At 41.7% G+C, this 21466-nt stretch overlaps 1 protein-coding gene across 2 annotated transcripts in view; it reads left to right on the forward strand.

The window, feature by feature from the left end:
• Positions 1 to 21466, forward strand: part of LOC108570966 (CD151 antigen-like) — a 165775-nt gene that overhangs the window by 141181 nt on the left and 3128 nt on the right. For both annotated transcript variants that reach the window (XM_017932907.1, XM_017932906.1), the window contains exon 4: positions 20994 to 21167. In XM_017932907.1, coding sequence (XP_017788396.1) covers positions 20994 to 21167 — 174 coding nt within the window. The remainder of the gene's footprint in view (positions 1 to 20993; positions 21168 to 21466) is intronic.

Genomic DNA, 21466 nt, shown 5'->3' on the forward strand with positions numbered 1-21466 from the left:
TTGAAGCAATGATAATGATAGTTTATTAAGGAAAATAAAGAAATTCTTCTGATTTCTCAAGAATTTCTCAAGAATTTCAGGAATTTCTCCAATTTTGGGAATTTTTCAAAGTTCTCTAGATTTATGGAATTTCTCAAGAATATCCCGAATTTCCCAAATTTCTGGAATTTCCCGAATTTCTGGAATTTCTCAAGAATTTCTCGAATTTCCCGAATTTCTCAATAATTTCTGGAATTTCTCAAGAATATCGCGAATTTCTCAATAATTTCCCGAATTTCTCGAGAATATCTCGAATTTCTGGAATTTCTCGAATTTCTCAAGAATTTCTGGAATTTTTCAAATTTCTCAAGAATTTCTCGAATTTCCCGAATTTCTGGAATTTCTCAAGAATTTCTGGAATTGCTCAAGAATTTCCCTAATTTCTCAAGAATATCCCGAATTTCCCAAATTTCTGGAATTTCTCAAGAATTTCTCGAATTTCTCAAGAATATCGCGAATTTCTCAATAATTTCCCGAATTTCTCAAGAATTTCTCGAATTTCCCGAATTTCTGGAATTTCTCAAGAATTTCCCGAATTTCTCAAGAATTTCCCGAATTTCTCAAGAATATCCCGAATTTCTCGAATTTCCCGAATTTTTCAAGAATTTCTGAAATTTCTCGAATTTCTCAAGAATTTCCCGAATTTCTCAAGAGTGTCCCAAATTTCTCAAGAATTTCTCAAATTTCTCGAATTTCTCAAGAATTTCGATCGAATTCCTAAAAAACAGAAACGACCGAACGAAGGCAGAAACGCTCGCGATCCCGCCGCGCACTTACTTTTTCCCCTCCTCGAAAAAAGTTACCGCGTGAAATTTCGTTCACGATTCTCCACGGTGGGTAAACATTCGATGGAGCAGAAGGAGAGTTAAGGTGAAGAAAAAGAATACTCGTGATGGTAATTAAAATGGCGAGCCCACCACCATTCAGGTTGTACGACGTTCCTTCACGGAGCCGGTTAAAAAAAAGATTTCGCAAAGTTCCGTTTCCGTGGCAGGTTGAATGCTCGTCGTGCCCAGACTCTCGTTTCTTTTCTCCGTTCAACTTCCCTCTTTGAGTTGCCTCGCTGGATCCAACATCATCGCCCCGGGGCCACACAGCGAGACTTTGTCCGTGGCTAAGCTCGCTTTCACGATGAAAATGAAGGAAAAGGAGCAAGGAAGAAGACTCTCGCTCTCTTCAAGAGGCGCTCTGTTTTTTTCTCCCCCCTTTAAACTATCGATTGTTCCTACCAATTGCAGATTCTACTCGATCCAGCGGAGAACACCGTGGCCATTTCGTTCTACTCTCGGCAAAGTAGAAGTTTAAGCCGGTGTTCTGCTTTCGAATGCTGTCTTTTAAGCAATCTTTAAGATTTTTTTTCAAAGAAACCGTTAAACTTTTTGGATTAAGGTTTTGCACATACGTTTACGGTTACTTGAAATATATCATATATTTTGTTGAAGTAAAAAGAATGAAAATTACAGGAGTTATAGTTTGTTTTATAGAGAGTGCTTTAGAAAAAGTGTGTCGACTGTTTAGACGATTCCGGGCCTTCTGCTGATCTAAAATAAAAAAAACCAGGACATACGGTCTAAACGAAAATAAAATAAAAATATCGGTTATTCACATTTTCAATTTAGTTTTTTCTGTTTTTTTTTTTAATATTATTTTTGCCTTAGTAAAAGTTGCGCCTCTTGACTCAGGGCCAATTTACCAACTTACTCGTCTATGTTACCATCTACTACGACGTTTTTCGATTATCATTCGTTAATTGCACGAGTAATTATAGAGAAAAATTTTGAAAAAATCTTACCGTAGCGAATATCTCATTTTCTTTTTTTAATATTATTTTTGCCTTAGTAAAAGTTGTGCCTCTTGACTCAGGGCCAATTTACCAACTTACTGGCCCATGTTACCATCTACCACGACGTTTTTCTTATTTGCGCGAGTAATTACACAGAAAAATTTTGAAAAATCTCACGGAAGCGGGTAAATCGTGCGTCGAGGTTTGCCTTTATTCTCGAATCGTGGGAGAAAAACCTTCCTCTACATACACTCTGTAACGTGTAATAAATACTGAAAAATCGCAAGGTCGATTTTACCTTGAACGCACAGTCGATTGCCTTCGAAATATTATCGCCTCGGTTAGTCTCGGCAAAGTCTCCTCTCCCCTCGCGCGTCGATCGCGAATCAAAGCTAAATGAGCTAAAGAGGGACGTCGATATAGGGTGGTGTAGCTTGGTTTTTTAAAAATACTCGGATAAAGATGGACGTTGAAAGGTGTACGCGACACCGAGGATGTTTTTCGACGAGATCACGCGAAAGCTTTCGACTGCGTCAAAGTCGGGTGGAGAGATTAGGGGACGATTTCACCCCTCTGAACGAGAGGGAAACGTGGAAAGGAAAGGAACGATCCGAGGTTTTGAAAGCTGCTTTACTTGCTCGCGTCCACTGGGGACATTATTCACGGGGAAAAAGGGATGTAGCTTCGTTCGCGTGTGCACCGATGGTTTAGTGGATTTTAATAGGAATTCTTGGGATTGCCAGTGGAGATTTGGTTTTGTTATTGACGGTGATGTGTGTGAATTTGTAATACCATCGGCTGTAAATAATTTGCGCGGGGGATCTGTAGATTGAGAGTTTCTGTGGAGAGAATGTGTATGCTTGCGTTCGTGAGTATTGGGATACTTGTTGTTAGCGAATGTGAAGCATAATGAAATCTAGTGGAATTTAGCGAATTCTGCTAAAATGTACTGAAAGTTGGTGAATTCTGTTGAAATCTACTGTATAGTATTTTAGTAATACCAGTTCCCGTTCGATCACCGAAGTCAAGATGCACTGGGCGGCGTTCCGTAAGAAGATGGGTGACCGCTCCCTCACACCCGTCTCTGGAAGCCGTGTTGCTGGTTTTTTCGGGCTGAAATTTCACACAGACGTTAGTTCCATTCTTACTAACGTCTAAAAATTGAAAAAAGTCCAAGAGAAAAAATCCTTACCGCCAAATTGGGGTTCAAGCATGATCGGCGTCCTCCGGCTGTTTTTCGTCTTTCAGAGGCTCTAAAAATCAGAAAAATAATATATTTTGGCATAATTCTGGTTCAGACGATAACGGCACATCCACCGAAGGTGCATATAAAATTTAGAGTCAATCGGACAGCTAGAACTTGAGATATCATGTCGACCATTTAGAAAAACACGGTTTCGAGAAAAACGCGTTTAAAGTTTCTCATACCAGTTACACGAGAATACGGGCTACATGTCGTCTTCTTTAACCATCTATAACTTCGTCAATTTTACGAATTCGGAAAAATCCTTCGACAGTTATACTTCTGCAAATGTCTACTTTCAGAAAACGTAAAAAAGAAAAATCGATTGTTTTGAAAAGTCTAGACTAAAATACCCCCTTAATACCTCGTGTACAATCTACCAACCATTTTTCGATAATTTTTCGAAGGTTCCCGATTCGAAAAAGGCACACGTTTCACTGTAAATTTTTGTCGTCAGAATCTACCCCTTCTGCGCGAAAACTAATATTCCCTGGTAAACTATAAATTGTGCTTAATCGAGAATTAGTGCAGCCACGCAGTCCTCTCTCTCTCTATCTCTGCCGTAGGGACCGCAACATTGCTGGACTGGCTTACGCTTAATTCCACATAAATGATAGTTAAATTCTAGCAACAACCGTAACAAACCGCAGAATTCTACTCCGGAGGATCCTTCTTAATTTACCTATCCAACCGTATCTCACATCGATCCGGTGAAATCGCAGTTTCGATCACGTTATTCGATCTCGTCGAAAGTATGTATACGTGGCATGATCAAAAACAAAACCGGACTCTGTTTGTTTTGAAGCCTCTGTTTTTAACACTGAAACTACCGACCGGGTCAAAATGACCCATTAGCGACTTTCCAAAAGTGAATTTTTATGTAAGTAAACCGTGATTGGAAAATTCGATTCATACCGATACAAATGGAAGCATACATGTAGAATACAAATTCGGAAAGTTGCAAGCGATAATACTTACCAATATAGAACATTCACGTTTTTTCGAAAGATACTTTTGACCCGGTCGGTAGTTTTAGTGTTAATAACAGTTAGTCACTTCTCTACAGCCTTATGCGTCTGTATGCCAAGTGCCATCGAGCTGTTAGCATTGAAACGTGTGCTACGAATTATTTAATAGAAGTGCGTTTGTGTGGTTCTGCGGTTGAAGAATGGACCTTACATTGGAACAACGTGCAATAGTGAAGTTTTGTGTTAAACTACAAAAATTTGTATCAAGGGTTATTACAGGAGACGAAAGTTGGGTTTACGCCTCTGATCCGGAAACAAAGCAGCAACCATCCCAGTGGAAGCGACCAGAGTCACCAAAACCGAAAAAGGCACGACAAGTGCGAAGTGCGACAAAGAGCATGTTAATCGCTTTTTCCTCCTAGTCAGACCAGTTGATGCAACTTTTTATTCTGACGTTTTAAAAGGCCAAAATTGTGGAAAAATCGGAACTGGCTTCTGCACCATGACAACGCCCCTGTACACACGGCGTTCGCAACACGTGAATTTCTAACCGCAAAGAACACGGTGGTTATCCCGCACCCTCTCTACTCTCTAGATTTAGCCACTTGTGATTTCTTTCTGTTTCCAAAAATGAAACTGAAGCTGAAGGGGCGACGCTTCGACACTGTGGCGGAAATACAAACTGAATCGTAACAAGTGCTTGACACCCTTGGAGCAAGTGATTTTCAACAAACGTTCCAGGTATGGCAGCACCGTTGGGATCGGTGCATCAGTGCAGGAGGGGACTATTTCGCAGGAGACACAAGTTAAATATAAATTGTTGTAAACAAAGTCCGGTTTCTTTTTGATCACACCACGTACCTCAAGAGTGCACACTTTTCTCGGACGGTGAGCGCCGTAGCGACGCCTCTAATACGGGGCAAATTGTCATCGTTCGAGCATGGAACACGACAGCGTAGAAATTTATCGTGTTCGTTCGATGCTCTTGGTGCACGCGTTATATCGAACCTAACCCAAAGTAACATTTACGAGGTTATGTTTTCCACCGTGATAATGGTGAACACCGTACACCAGAGCGGAGTATCCTTGGCGTGCCGCTACTTTGCTAACCTAACGAGGATTTATACCGAAACCCACCCACATGTGAAACACGCTCAACAAGCGTGCCCACTTGATTAAGCGTAATTCATGGGAAAATGTTGATTTGCGGGCTCGGATCGGTTCAACCTCCGGACCAGTGTTGAATTTCTTGCAATTCTAGGAGTCTTTGAGTTGAACGGTGTAGATAATCGAAAGAGACTTTTCTTCCCCCCTTTTTTTTTCAATTTTTTGATCAGACAATTTGAGGAATTTATCTTGGGATATGGAATCTTCGATAGAGGGGAATGAATGGTTAATCAGAGTTGAAAATAGAGATTTTTGTTCCTTCTCTTTTTTTATTTTTCGATCCATTTGAGAAACTTATCTTCGGATATGGAACTCTTCGATAGCGCGGAGACGTTTTTCAGTTCTAATAATTATTATTGCATTAACTGCGATGACTTTATTTTGGGATACCGGACTTCGATAGTGTGGAATGAATCGTTAATCAGAGTTGCGAACAGAGAGAGACTTTTGTCCAGTTTTTTTTTAATTTTTGGATCCATTCGAGATATTTATCTTGGGAAAGAAGACCACACTAGAAGACCCCATTAACTGCCTTAACAAACACAGTAAACTCGAGAACTAAAAACGCGGCAAAATTTGAATTTCGAGTGCCCCTCGTCAATTTTCCAAAATTTCTCTCAAATCCGCGCACAAATTATTGCACCGAATCTCCACAGCCTCTGTTCCCAAGCTCACACAATTGCGCCTTAACTTCCGTAGATCTCCTCCACTTCAACATTTGTTTCCTCGTCGAGCATGAATAATACTCCCCGCGATTCGTTACGTACGCAACACCAGCAATTAATCCTCCATTAGCGATTGCAATCGTAACAAAGTTACATCCGCTAGATCTACAATATTCGAACGAGGTACAGAACACGCAACAATGGTCTCGCGTGCTCAAGGATCTTCGTGGATCGATACTTACGATACACGCGCGTAATTAAAAAAGGGTCGATGCGATCGAATTAATTTTGATCGCGCGTACATCGGGCGTTGATTTTTTTTTTTTTTTTCGACGGTAAATAACGTATCGCGAGACTGGCATGAACGAACAGGCCTCGACGCCTCGGACTGGTTACGAACCAGTTCCACTCTTTGTCCCGCGCACCGTTTCGAACGCTCCGGGCGAGACCGCATTACTTCCTAAGTATCCGAGCGTTGATCGCGCCACTTACGGCCAATTTATGCCCGGACGGCCGCGAGAAAATCGCATTTCCATTCGTGTCGATGCACCCTTACGTGTGTTTCTCGTTCGATCTATGGAGAAATCGTTCGAAATCATACCTGGCGTATTGTTTTTAAATTTCTTGACCATTCGTTGATTTTTGCTTTCTTTTCCTTTGAGAGAAATTGTGTGGGGAATGATGATCCATACCTTTGATTTAAATGTAAGAATTGAGATCTATCGATTGTTTTCAATTTCCTCTTGACCACTCGTGTACTTCCCCTTTCTTTCCTTTCGAGAGAAATGGTATGGGGAATGGTGATCCATACCTTCGATCTGAATATCAAAATTGAAACCTATTGATTGTTTTTAAACTTCTTGACCATTCGTTGATTTTCCCTCTCTTTTCTTTTGGGAAAAATAGTGTGGGAAATGAATGATCTATACATTTGACTTAAATATAAGAATTTAGATCTATCGATTGTTTTTAAATTTCTTGACCATTCGTTGATTTTTGCTTTCTTTTCCTTTGAGAGAAATAGTGTGGGGAATGATGATCCATACCTTTGATTTAAATGTAAGAATTGAGATCTATCGATTGTTTTCAATTTTCTCTTGACCACTTATTGATTTCTCTTTTCTTTCCATTAAAATTTGAAAAATAATATAGGGAATAGATGATCTATACCTTTGATCTAGATACAAAAATTGAAACCTACTGATTCTTCTCAAATTTCTTGACCATTCATCGACTTCCCCTTCCCTTCCCTTTAAGAAAAATAATGCGGAGAACGATGATCTATAGACCTTCGGTCTAAATATAAATAGGCAAACTCTTAACCACTCGTTGCTTTCCTTTTTCTTTCGATTCAAATTGACGAGACAAGTAACATTGCAAATAGATGATCCATACTTTCGATCTAAATATAAATAGGCGCACAATTGAAATCTATCGATAGCTTTCACTCGTTGACTTTCCCTCTCTTTTTCTTTAAATCGATAAGAAAAATAATACGAGTCAGAAAACAATTTAAAAACTATTTTTATTATTTTCTTTCATTAAATCAATTAGATATTAATTCTTGCTCCTCCCATCGAAATATAATATTCTACTCAATCGTAATTCTTCTTCGGACGAACGAAAGAAAATCGGATTATATTATAGACGATTAATTAAACGCAAATCTTGGACCGATTCAAAAACACCTGCTAACGAGAAGATTTGCAACAGTCGTCAAGTACACGGTCAACGAGGACTGTCCGGAACGTGTTCGAGTGTCCTAAGAGAGCTGCAAAATAATCTGCAAGAAGATCTCGAACATCGTGGAATAGCCTGTCCAGTTCGAGCACCGTGCAATTAAGCAGACGTTAAATCTAAGATGGTCTAATCCTCGAGGGCAGAAGAACTCGCGAAGAGACCCTAATTTGTACGTGAAATCTAGACGTTGGAAATATCTTCTATTGATCCTTCTAAAATATATCATCGAACAAAATCTCGTATTCAGAGAAAATGATAAATAGCAAAATACAGCGAAATCCACGAGATAGATTCCAAGATCTTCCACGATCATCGCGAATAATAGCGAACGCTATATATTGGTACATACTTATGGTAAAAATTAATTCATTTATTAGACGTAATGAAAATAACTAGTAATGAAGTATACAAATTTAACTAATAATCAGTGATAATAAAATTAAATAATAGAACATAGTAGAAAATAATAGAAATATAACAGAAAATTATAGAAATTAATAGAAATATAATAATAAAAGTTACGTGATAACGATACAATGCCTGTGATGAGATGAAACGAAGTGAATGACGTATAATCCCGACTAGAATTTCAGTTAGGCATGCCTAAAAACGAATGTGGGCCTAATGCGGATACGATTATGCATACCTAAATGCTGCAAGCCTAATCGTTACCGCATTAAGTCCTAATTCGGAAGGAATGATACATACCTAAGTTGGGCATTCCTAACAGTTGCTATACGTGGCCCAAATGGGGTGGCCGAGCGCACGCCTAAGTTGGGCATTCCTAACAGTTGCCATACGAGGCCCAAACGGGGGTGGCCGAGCGCACGCCTAAGTTGGGCATTCCTAATAGTTGCCATACGAGGCCCAAATGGGGTGGCCGAGCGCACGCTTAGGTTGGGCATTCCTAATATTTGCCATACGTGGCCCAAAGGGGGTGGCCGAGCGCACGTCTAAATTAGACATTCTTAATAGTTACCATACGTGGCCCAAACGGGGTGGCCGAGCGCACGCCTAAGTTGGGCATTCTTAATAGTTGCCATACGAGGCCCAAATGGGGGTGGCCGAGCGCACGCTTAGGTTGGGCATTCCTAATATTTGCCATACGTGGCCCAAACGGGGTGGCCGAGCGCACGCCTAAGCTAGGCATTCCTAATAGTTGCCATACGAGGCCCAAATGGGGGTGGCCAAGCGCACGTTTAGGTTGAGCATTCCTAATATTTGCCATACGTAGCCCAAATAGGGGTGGCCGAGCGCATGCCTAAGTTAGGCTTTCATAACATTTGCCATACGTGGCCCAAATGGGGGTGGCCGAGCGCACGCTTAGGTTGGGCATTCCTAATATTTGCCATACGTGGCCCAAACGGGGTGGCCGAGCGCACGCCTAAGCTAGGCATTCCTAATAGTTGCCATACGAGGCCCAAATGGGGGTGGCCAAGCGCACGCTTAGGTTGAGCATTCCTAATATTTGCCATACGTGGCCCAAATAGGGGTGGCCGAGCGCATGCCTAAGTTAGGCTTTCATAACATTTGCCATACGTGGCAGGCCCAAATGGGAATGGCCGTGCGCACGCCTAAGTTAGGCATTCCTAACAGTTGCCATACGTGGCTGAAATGGGGATGGCTCTGAAACTTATATGTAGGAATATTTACAGACATCTCAGTGACGGGCGTACGCTTGCGTGTACAGGTTAGGTCGCCATAAGAGAGCTTTTACAATTTAATCCATACAGTGTCCTGATGAGGTATTCCTCGTGAGATTTCATTAATGTCTCCCAATGACAATCTAATAAAACTATTCTAATATGGGCCTAATGCGGTTGGCCCCATTGGGAAAGCCTAATGCGACCCCAACGCGGCTTTCCCAATTAGGCGGTCGTGAATATTCCGCGTTACATACCGCATGCGCGCCTAACATGCAAATTAGGCTAGCCTAGTGCGGACCTAATATCTGCCTAACTGAAATTTCTAGTCGGCATACTTAGGTGATGCGGTGTTATTCTGTTACTGACGTTAAAAGATATCATCTGCTTCGCGTGATTCTGATCCATGAAGCGATCCACGAAGGGGAAGTCAAGTTGGTGATTTTGATGATATGAGGTTTTCATTATATGAAGAAATGTAGTCGACAATTAACCCAGAATCAAAACTGCCAAAAAATTCCTCGTATCACAGCAACCTTTTCTAGCGAAATCTTCGATTCTCCTAAGTTACCCGAAGAATCTCGCGTTACTCCGCAACTGTTTACCATTATCGACGAGAACAGTGGCCATACCAGAGGCGGATATTCCTCGTGGATCGCGGTAACGAGGCCTCGATCCTTCGAAAGGATATCGAGCAAGAGGTCCCTTTGTTTCTTTAGCGCCGCTTTAGTTCAACTGGGTTACCTCTCTACATTTATCTCTCTATGCCGGTTGGCGCGCAGCGGTTATTTCATGTAAGCGAAATATAAAAGGCTAGCCGCGATATATTTTCCGGCCGTATAAGGCGTAATCACGGATATCGCTGGTTTCGTGCGTCCGGGAGGTAAATGGAGCGACGAACGATCCGTAGATTCGCTATCGTTCGAACGGAGGGGGAGAGACGGCTCGTTACGCCGCGACGTGGACACGTTTTAACAAGGAGATATCGTCGATGATCCTCCAAGGATCTCCTTTTACGTTCTCCACAGAGACTTTAACGAGCCTCGCCTCGTCGACCAACCGTATCGGACGACTTTTCTCTCTCTCTGTCTCTCTCTTTCTCCCCTCCCCCGTTTCAATATTGATTACGGGACAAAAGTCTCGTAAATTTCGTGAAAACTAACGGAGCACCGTTCGGGCAATCCCGTGTGAGAATTTTTCACGAATTTTCTCTTGGAAAACGTTGCGAAGTCTAAGCAGCCAGTCACAGTCGGTTTAGCTTGAGGAAAATACGGATGTTGCTTTTGTACGTTCGCGTATAGTCAGTGGAAGAAATGTAGAGAGATCGTAGGATCGGTCAGACTAACGATCGCGCCGACTTCGATAGACTTTCTTTTCTTATCTTCTTTGTCACCAAACTGTACTTTTCACCGATCCTTTATTTAGCCGCGAACCTCGATCATTAATACTGAGGTTTTTATTGTAAATCTTTATTTGCGGGAAAATATAAAGTCTGCGTGTGACTTCGACGAGAGGCCGAGACGCGCTCTGTTCGTGTGCCTTTTCGCGCCACGCGACGCCTAGAATAAGAAAAGAAGGAACGATCGGGCATCGCTAGCGTCCGATAATCCTAATGCCATCCCCGAGTAAGCAACGACTCGATAGATTGCACCAAGAGGAATCACACTCCTTGACACTTGCTCATCCTCGAACCCCGATTCTTTACTCATCCTCGAACGCCGATCCTTGTCTCATCCTCGAACCCTGACACAGGCCTCCTTCCTTTACGAATTTCAACCACACCACTTTGGAATTGACGTGGTGTGAAATAACTACACGTAGGTTGTGTAACGAAAAATATATATCTGATTTCAATCAACGCTTAAACTAATTTTCACACTTACACCACCGGCCAAAAGTTTGGAATCACCGAGCATTGCAATTTACAGAAAAATTTTCAGAAAAAGGTCAGCGTCTTTGAGAATTTTTTATCGTTCGAATCAATCGATACGAGATAAATTGATAAATGTAGAATTGAGATAAACTTCAAATCTATAAAAAATTAGCAGCAGATTTAATGTCGATGAAAAGTGGGAGGTGATTCGAAACTTCTGGCCGGTAGTGTAAGTGAAAACGACGCGTCTGGATTGCAGGTCTACGACAAAAAGCCTGATGCCTTTTTCCGGGGTTCCCTTAAATAGGATTCCCTTTGCCTTGGGAAGAGTCCCAGTAAGTGGAGGCGCGGGCCCACGTTGCCGAAACACTTCTCTTGCCCTCGAGGACGAAAAAACCGAGAGAGATTTGGAAAACATCTTTTGATTTTTCGCCTCGAAGGCTAAGAGTTTCCAGGAGTAGGTACGTAGGCCCTCCGTGACGGTTGGCACACCTCACGTCATAAATAGCAAAACACTTTAACGCCGCGGATCACTCTCCGAAGTAGAGACCATCGTGCGTCAAACCCCGAAAAACTTGTAACTCCGGGAATTCACCCCTGAAGCGTATACCTGATTAGAAGGAATAAAGATTTCTTTTCTGAAACGAGTGTTGGATTTTTCAAGTCGGCTGCGGCATAAGACGTCGAAGTTTACACGTTCAAGCACATCGACAAGCGAATAGACTATAGGTGGAGGCTAGAAACCTCGGTAAATGTCGCGTGAATGCCTTACCTTTGATTCAGACCTAATTGAAAAACGTAAAATATTGTACGTCGATCGTGAGTGTCGTTTTATGTCGCTGTACGATGTTTGTATTTACCTCGTTATATTTCTTCCATCCACTGTACAATTTGGTGCCGTTAAACGATGATTGATTTCAATTCGATTCAGTTCCAATTGGAAACGTAAAATGCTGCATATTGATCCTGAGTGTCATTAGGTACCGCTACTCGATGTTTTTATTTACCTCGCTATATTTGTTCCATCCACTGTACAATTTGGTGCCATTAAAGCATGATTGGTTGTGAGTTGATTCAGTCCCAGTTGGAAACGTAAAATTCTGCATTATCGATCCAGAGTGTCGTTAGATGTCGCTGCTCGATATGTTAATTTACGACCTCGCTATATTTCTTCCAGCAACTATACAATTTCGTGCAATTAACCTTCGAACGACGGATGTCGGGTCACTACTGACCCGGTTTTTAGATATTTCTCGTTTCAACAGAGTCGACTCTTCTTATATTCCAAATATGTTTATTTTAATCGTAATATAGTATATTTGCGAAATTATTAAACAACAGAATGCCTAGTAGAAGAGAAACAACGTGGTTCCGCTAGCGTACGAAAAAGATTTTACTATTGTCAAACGATGCTTGATTTGTAATTTACTTAAGTCTCAATTGGAAACGTAAAATACTGTGCACGCCAATCCTGAGTGTCACTCTCTGTATCAATCGATGCCTCTGCTTAACGCTTTAATTTACGACCTCGCTATATTTCTTCCATCGACTATACGTATATCGCGTCGGAGTGACACGGCGTTATAAAAGGTTAAAATATCGTCTATCCACATTGTTCGGGGCAGTCGTATATTCTGTCGATACAAACAGTATATTTCGAGAAATGGAAGAAAAGTAGCGAAGCTTCAGGAATAGCCTCGATCGACGTGGAAACAAAAAGGAGGGGGGGATCGTTTCGTATCGAGTGGAGCGTTCTAATTTCCCGTTTCAGCGAGCATAATGAATTTTTCTGTCGCTCGGTTATCGGACGGTCGCGAAGTGGTAATATCGGTGCCCGTTTCCCTCGAATCCGGTCCTCGTTCCCCCCTATTATTCGGAATTTTTCATTTTATTTCTCCCTCGTCACCGATACTTCCGAATCGTCCAGCCAAAAGTGTTACCGGGTTGGACGAATCAGAGGGGGAGGAAGAAAGAAAGAAAGAAAGAACGGTCACGTCGATCGCGCGACTGAAAATCAGATTGTTGACTCCGCTCGATCGGAGAATCTTGATTTCCCCGATTGATTCGTCCTCCCTTTTTCCCGCCTACTCGTTTCGCTCCAGATGATTTTAACCTACCGTTGCACTCGCCAATCACTCGAAACCAATCTGGACGCATTTTTCCCCGCTCGTTTCTATACCGGTAATTCGTGTATCCACGATCGATACAACCTCGTGAACCGTCGATTATCATTTTATCCGCGAAACCCACATTCACGGGAAATTACTTCTTCTTCTGCTGGATTTTCGGATTAAGGTTTAAAACAGCTTAGGTACACACTGTATCTTTCCCCTTTAGCGATATACACTGTTAGGCGAAAGTTTCGAACTACCGTGCGTTGCAGGCTTGACGAGAATTTTGCTGGGAAAAGTTGGCAAACTTTGATAAATATTATATATAACAATTTTTTCGTTAAGCTAGAGTATATAGAAGGTAACAAAACAGTGTTGTGCAGTTTTTGTGTTCAGTGGTATAGAAATTTTTTAAGAGGAAATCCTTATCTGGAAATTCAACAAGGGAGATAAGGATAATAAATATATTTTTATTTTTCAAATTTGTTATTGAAAAATAGAAAATTTATCCATTTACAGTATTTCTCTGTCTTTAATGGTTTTCGAGATATTAAACTAAATACATTTACTACCCCCACCCTCGAAACTTTAGGGGCGATTTTCACCCCTTCACTGTAGACGATTGCCAATATAAAAAAATACGTGTCGAATATTTTTTTGAGAACTACCATGCACCAAAGTTTCATCAAAATCGGAGAATATCACTTGAGGATGCTCCCTCGTAATTTTGAAGACGATTTTCACCCCTTTACTGTAGACGATTGCCAATATAAAAAAATACGTGTCGAATATTTTTTTGAGAACTACCATGCACCAAAGTTTCATCAAAATCGGAGAATATCACTTGAGGATGCTCCCTCGTAATTTTGAAGACGATTTTCACCCCTTTACTGTAGACGATTGCCAATATAAAAAAATACGTGTCGAATATTTTTTTGAGAACTACCATGCACCAAAGTTTCATCAAAATCGGAGAATATCACTTGAGGATGCTCCCTCGTAATTTTGAAGACGATTTACACCCCTTTACTGTAGACGATTGCCAATATAAAAAAATACGTGTCGAATATTTTTTTGAGAACTACCATATCCCAAAGTTTCATCAAAATCGACGATTATACTTCGAGATGTTCTCTTATAACTCCTAAATGTAAAAACGATAAACTCCATTAAAAATGTAATATTCTCGAGTACAGTTTTTTAAAGTAAAAATTTGGTGGTGAAACCAGTCAATTATTTCGACCGTACAATTGCTTTCGGTTGCTCTCTCGTTAGCGTGGCTCGACGAGAAACTTTTTTCGGAGAGAATTTTTCACGCCTTTACTGTGGATGATTGCCAATATAAAAAAATACGTGTCGAATATTTTTTTGAGAACTACCATATCCCAAAGTTTCATCAAAATCGACGATTATACTTCGAGATGTTCTCTTATAACTCCTAAATGTAAAAACGATAAACTCCATTAAAAATGTAATATTCTCGAGTACAGTTTTTTAAAGTAAAAATTTGGCGGTGAAACCAGTCAATTATTTCGACCGTACAATTGCTTTCGGTTGCTCTCTCGTTAGCGTGGCTCGACGAGAAACTTTTTTCGGAGAGAATTATCCAAGAACGACTTTCAGCCAGTGCTAATCGAGGATCGATCACACACGCCGCGAAAGGTTCCCCTCTTATAGTTGCGTTCGGCCCAACCTTTTGCCTCACGTTTCCCATAGGTCTTTTGCTCCCTTTCACCACCTGTGCACGATGGCACGAGCGAATCGTCTCATTAGCTCAGCCCATATACGGCGGTCAATTAAAATTTTTGCCGCCGTGGTCGCCGCCAGCTAGGTAAATCCGAATAACGAACGGCCACCGTCGATTTTTAAGGAGCTCTCTCCTTCTCTCTCTCTCTCTCTCTCGTGACTTTACCGCGTTCACGTGGAGAAAGTAAAAGGTGAATCGAGTTGTTGTTTGTAGTACCGGTTTAACCATCCATCTTTCTTTCCCTCCTAAGATAAAAACGATTCCTTTATTTTTACACTCTGCATTATTCCCGTGAAAATTGTTCGAGCCTCTTTTCAACTATCGTCACAGTCAACTTCCCGGTAGCTTTTTAGGGTTGTCGTCGCAACCTTCTTCGTTTCTGGTCTGACTAATTTACCCTCGCAAATATTCAACAGGTCTTCAGAAGCAACGACTTTTCGTGAAAAATTCGAAGTGTGATTTCGAATTGCCATTATTTTCTTATTTTTTAGTATTTTTCAATCAGAGTGCAGAATGTTCGATCTCAACTATTACGTCATTGGTCCCTCGTGGCATTTTTGTTTAAGATGCGTCAAAGCTGAGAAATTTTGCACAATGAAAACCCTTTTCTCGTGCAACAGTTACTTCGGGTCACACAAAATTTTACCGTTAGTACAATTTGCCACAAGTGGGTCACGTCACCTCACAATGTAAGATAATTGTGACCTATCGATGGGTCACTTCACCACGCAATGAAAAATAGTTGTGATCCATCGATGGATCACTTCGAGTTGAACGTGTCAAAGTGCTAGCTTCCATTTATTGCGTTTAGAACAGTTCATTTTTATTCACCTAGCCCATAACCTGTTAAAATTTTACTGTTAAAACAGAGCAAAATTCCTCGATACCAGCAAAACCTACTCGATCACTCTCACAGCTCGAACGTCCAAACATATTCATAGTACACTGACAGATCGCTATAATACAGTAGGACCCCTATAACGCGAATCGCTATACAAGGTGTCCCGTAAAGAGTGTAACACCCGGAAATAGGGGGTTGCTGGGGTGACTCTGAACAACTTTTTCCTTTACCAAAATGTTGTTTGAAGCTTCGTTTTTGAATTACTAGCGAAAAACACTGGTCAATCAGAGCGCGCGTAGATCCCGCGTCCAGGCACGGGAGCGCTGGGACTCGTCCGCGCGCGATCGTGAACAAACGCGTACACGTGAATCTCTTTTTCGCCCGTCCCTAATAATTCAAAAACGAAGCTTCAAACAACATTTTGGTAAAGGAGAAAGTTGTTCAAAGTCACCCCAGCAACCCCCCATTTCCGGGTGTTACACTCATTACGGGACACCCTGTATAATCGCTTTTTGAGTACTCATACAGTTTCTTCGTCGGTTGAATTTTCTTCAGCTTCGCAATTTCTATGTCAAAATCTTACTTTCCCCTTTTTTTGATCGCGTTATACGGAGACAGGAGCAATTTTTTCATCGCATTTGTAAGGAACACGGTAAACTTTTTGATAAAAAAAAATCTACAACATATATTATTATTTACACTAACGGTGAAAAACAGACAGTTTACAGACACAGACTATTGCACGATTTGCACAGACTGACTCGTTTTTCTTGCTCGCCTCTTATTTATACAGTATGTACGTAGATGTTTCGGGAAAGTTCTCGGTTATTCCAAACAAACAAAAGTTTATCAATCTTCGGTTCGAGAAATTTCCAGAATGCCCTCGTAAGAAATAGAAAATTCCTTACACATTATACGGAGTCCTGCTGTATAGTAAGTACAGGTTTATACATTTTATTGCATTTTGCACAGTTCCAACCTGTTAAAGTTTTACCGTTAAAAAAAGAAAGATATTCTTTGATGTCAGCCAAACGTTATCAGTCACTCTCACACCTCGAAAGTCCAAACATATTCACAGCACACCGACAGATCGCTGTAATATCCCCAAACGAGAATAATTCTATCGAAAGATTCTCCCTAAACGAGTAAATAAATTCGATGTTTTTTTATTTTTTTTCGGAACGATCAAAAGCCATTTGGATAGGGCGGCGAATGCTTTTATTTCGTATGATTCCGCCACGTCAGTTTCGAATAGGGGATCGAAGCGGCGCGCACGTTTCTGTTCGATGCAATCGATTTATTTGCATTGTCCACGGATATCGGATGTGATTGCCGCGACCGCAGTCAGTGTTCATGATCGACCGTCTATTCGCTGTCAGCGGTTCTGTCCAATTCTAAACTGTCAATTGCCGTTCCTGCTCGGATGCTGTGCGGCCAATGTAATGTACATATCACGCGTGTACCGCATTGAATTTAAATTGGGCCGCGTGTACACATCGCGTTCTGTAATTTCACCACCCCGTTCTCGCTCGCTTCACCGTTCGTATTTCGTTCCGATTGATCACTCGAAAGAATTCTCTAAACACTTTTATTCGCGATAATTGGCGAGAAATTACAGCTGACGATATTTCGTAATTGTAAAATTACGATAGTTGAAACGTTACGCGTATAGGAAATCGTGCTTTACGAGAATTTTTCTCGTATTAACCCCTTAACGTATGACAACGTGTCAGACTCGTGACGGAGATTCTAGTCAAGATGTGAGAAAAATAGTTACATTAATAAGAAAAATTCGTTGTAACCGAAACTTTCGTTTGAATTTGTAAGATTGAGGATTACTAAATGTAATTAATCTGCGAGAGATCGGGTTTTGGTACCTGATACAGTACTGAAACGGTAAAATGGCTGACGCTTAGATGCACAGTCAGAAAAGAAATCATAGCTTAAGGGGCTAACGCGAATAATCTGAAGTAACATTTTTGGAACGATTATTGCCATGTCAATTTTTATTTTCTATGTTTTATCAGATATGACAGTTTTTTTTTTAAATAAGTGACGTATATACGGTGTTGATTTAAAAAATTTAATTTATTACCTAAGTGTTGTAGATGGAGAACCGTCTAGATCAGGGGTGGCCAGCTACACTACCTTTGGAAGCCAGATTTCAGAAAGGAATATTTGAAAGAGCCATTTATTTATCTTCGATAACAAAACAAACAATAAGAAACTGAAAAATCGGTTCAATTTTTTCAAGTTTATCCATAATTACTTTTGGACGTTGATCAGTTTTAGTTTACCATATTCCATGGAGAACCGTCTAGATAATCTCAAGGTGAACTGGATTTTTTTAACCCTTACGTGAATAACCGTGTACCCGGGTACCCTTTTGCATAATTCTCACTTGAAATATTCAGCCAGATCGTTCTTATTTGACACATTTCCTATCCGTGTTTGCCTCAAGTTTAGAATTTTCTTATCAGAAAACTACTAAAATTGGACGATAAAGTTGTAGTGCCGGGGCCTCCATACCGACAAGAGAGAACAGAGAGGGAGTGGTTGGCGTAGGGCGCAAAGCCTCGGCTTGCTAAGTCCAAGATCCCGGGTTCGATTCCCGTTTGGATCCCTCAATATTTTTCCCTAGGTTCCTACAAATGGGGGCTCGCCCGGGATGGAGGTATCTACGGCTGCACGAAGCCAGGCGCTGTGAGATGAAAACATGTGAGAGGGTTGCACGTCTCTCAAAAAAGAGTTGAGAAACAGTTTCGGCTGAGAGTGCCACTGTGTGGGGAAGTGTATCCGAGGGGTGTTGAGTTGTGTTGCACTGAGGACAGGATGGCCGAGTGCAGTATCGAGGCCTCCATACCCAAATAGGAAACTTCGAAGGGAGAATAGAGAGGGAGTGGTTGGCGTAGCGCGCAAAGCCTCGGCTTGCTAAGCCGTAGGTCCCGGGTTCGATTCCCGTTGGATCCCTCAATATTTTTCCCTAGGTTCCCACAAAGTAGACGACAATTCTGGTTATTGACATAGGGATTAGATTAGGTCTAATAGTCTGATAGTGTTCTACGTGACGAGTTGATCAACCGCGACGCAAGCCGTCATCCAAAGTCGTGCAAGCCCATCACGGAGCCAAAAACTTGAACTATTACGCTTCGGGAAAATAATGTGTTTATCAACGCGTTATGACACAAAATCCTGAAAATTGTACATATTTACAGTAACCTGTCGGATTTTTTCTGTCCTCGCTACACACACACGCCATCGTTTCTCGAAATAATTCTTCTTCTTCTTGAACGAAGAGATTGGCCGTGGTAAATTAAGTCGCGGGGAAATTTCGAAGTGTGTAAGTGAAACGAAGCAACGTTTTCCGCGAGTTTTCGAGCAACTTGCTCTTCTTAGCCGTGCGAAAAGTTTTCGTGGAAACGATCGCCGGTGTGGCCAGGTTCCCCCGTGGTTTGAATATTCACGAGGGTAGTCGACGAGTCGAGGATTTATATTCATGAAAATTCTAAAACGCTTCGCGCAGCGTTTTGCTCGATCTCTCGGCCAAGTAAGCCTCGCGCCGATGGGTGTAGTTTACGAACGTCCGTTTTCCGTTTAATTAAAAATCATTCTTCGAACTTGAGGAGGTGTTCGAAGTTCGTTAGCGAAAGTTTACAGTCGAAAGGATACTCGGTCTTCTAATTGGTAATTTGAAGGAACGGCGAGATTGATCAATTTACATAATCTATTTAATATTCAGTCTGCTACTGTGCTTTTGCGGATTCGCGATCGATAAGAATTTCCTCCGTTTTTATAGATTTGGGTAACGAAAGGTTCGTCAGAAGTTTCTTCACCCTTTCGCTGCGGCAGATTTTAGAAATCTTCTATCGGGGCTGTAAAATCTTTTTCTTTTAGCTTTTTTAACCGTGTTTCAAGGTTTCTTTTATCGAATTGAAATGGAAAGGCGGGAAGAATGAAATTAATTTGCATTTGCATCCGTAAGCGGAATATTCCGCGCATGACGATCGTCTCCTATCGCCGCCCGCGGAATATTCCGCATACGACACAGTTCACGTTTTGCTGTCAATCTGCGGGCATTTGAGCTATTTTCATTGCGTTCTTAAAAATATTTAGCAAATGTAAGAGTAAGAGAGGCATGGTCTATCAGTGATTCGTTAACGCGATATACTGGCCGGCATTTTCCTTTACGGATACCTCCAACACTAGCAAGGAGGAACAAAACATCAAAGCGATGCGTTTGTATGCTTATTGTCGCGTCGCGTTCTTTTGCGATGTTCAAAAGGAAGCTCGCGGTCGCGACTGTTACCCGCCAAATTAATTTTGGGTAACTAGTTCAAATTTGTTTTGCTCGGAACGTAGCAAACGTAGAGTACGTCACGAAACGATTGACGACTTGTTTTAAATAACTCGAGTGTTCGATCGCGACTCGAAATGTGCGTGATGTCTCCTCGAACGGCTGGAGATCTAATGGTGTTCGCTCGATGGAACCTTTTCGAATCCTCCTCGATCGCCGAATTTTTCTGGAGTCCGCAGTGACTCCCCCGCCAAGTGCAAGAAGGCACGCTGATTGGTTTTTCACGAAAGTACAAATTACCAATCAACGTGCCCCTTGAGTGTCACCCACCCTTCCATTGCGCCCTTAGCGCGCTTTTCCTTCGAAGGAGTGTGCATGAAATCTTCGCTGTCCTTCGGTGACGCGTTGGAAATTCCCGCCAGGTCAACCCTCGGCCGAGAGTGCCGTTATACGCACGTGTGGATTGACCCTTCAGGAACCCTGGTTTATGACACGTCTTCGGTTATGGAGAACGCGGACAAGGCATTGTTCTGCAAGAAATTACTTATTTTTTCGCGGAGCTACGAAGCGTCTTTGTTCTCAAAAATAACTTTCTAGTGCGAGCGTGCCGTAAACCTGGTCAACGATGACCCCACGCGTTCCGTACCTGCGCGACGGAACACTTATCTATGTTAGTTCGAAAAGAAACAGTTTGAGAAATGAAAAATTCGTAAATAAGAAGCGAAAAAGAAGGTAGAAGATGATCTTTTTCCCCTGAATTAACGAAGTTTTATCGACAGCAAAGAGAAACAGAGACTACCTGTTACCTGAAACGGACAACCTTGATCCCGCGATCGATGATCAATTATCCACTAATCGATCGTTCGCTCCTGTTCGCAGTACGTGTTTGTGGTGATGCTGGTGTTCGTGCTGGAGGCAGGTGTCGGCGCCCTAGCGCGGCTCTACGAAGAACAAGTCGGTCCTGAATTGAAGATGAATCTTAATCGTACCTTCCTCGAGAACTACTCGATGAGGAGCAGGGAAACTTCCGCGATCGACCAGATGCAGATAGAGGTGAGTGGTACACGAGCTTATAGAACGAGCGGAAGAAAGATTGCCCGTTCGGGAATAACCGTGCTTCAGAAAGCACCCTTATCCTCTCTTTCTCTGTCTCTTTCTCTCTATCTTCCTCTTTCTCTCTGTGTTTCTCTCTGTTCCTCTCTGTTTCTTTCTCTCTCTGTCTCTGTCTCTCTATCTTTCTCATTATTTCTCTCTCTTCCTCTCTATTTCTCTCTCTCTCTCTTCTCTTCTCTCTTTTCTCTCTATCTCTGTTCTCTCTTTTCATTCTCTCTCTGTTCTTTCTCTTTCTCTTT

The sequence above is a fragment of the Habropoda laboriosa genome, unplaced genomic scaffold (assembly GCF_001263275.1).
Source record: "Habropoda laboriosa isolate 0110345459 unplaced genomic scaffold, ASM126327v1 scaffold88, whole genome shotgun sequence".
Lineage (NCBI taxonomy): Eukaryota > Metazoa > Arthropoda > Insecta > Hymenoptera > Apidae > Habropoda > Habropoda laboriosa.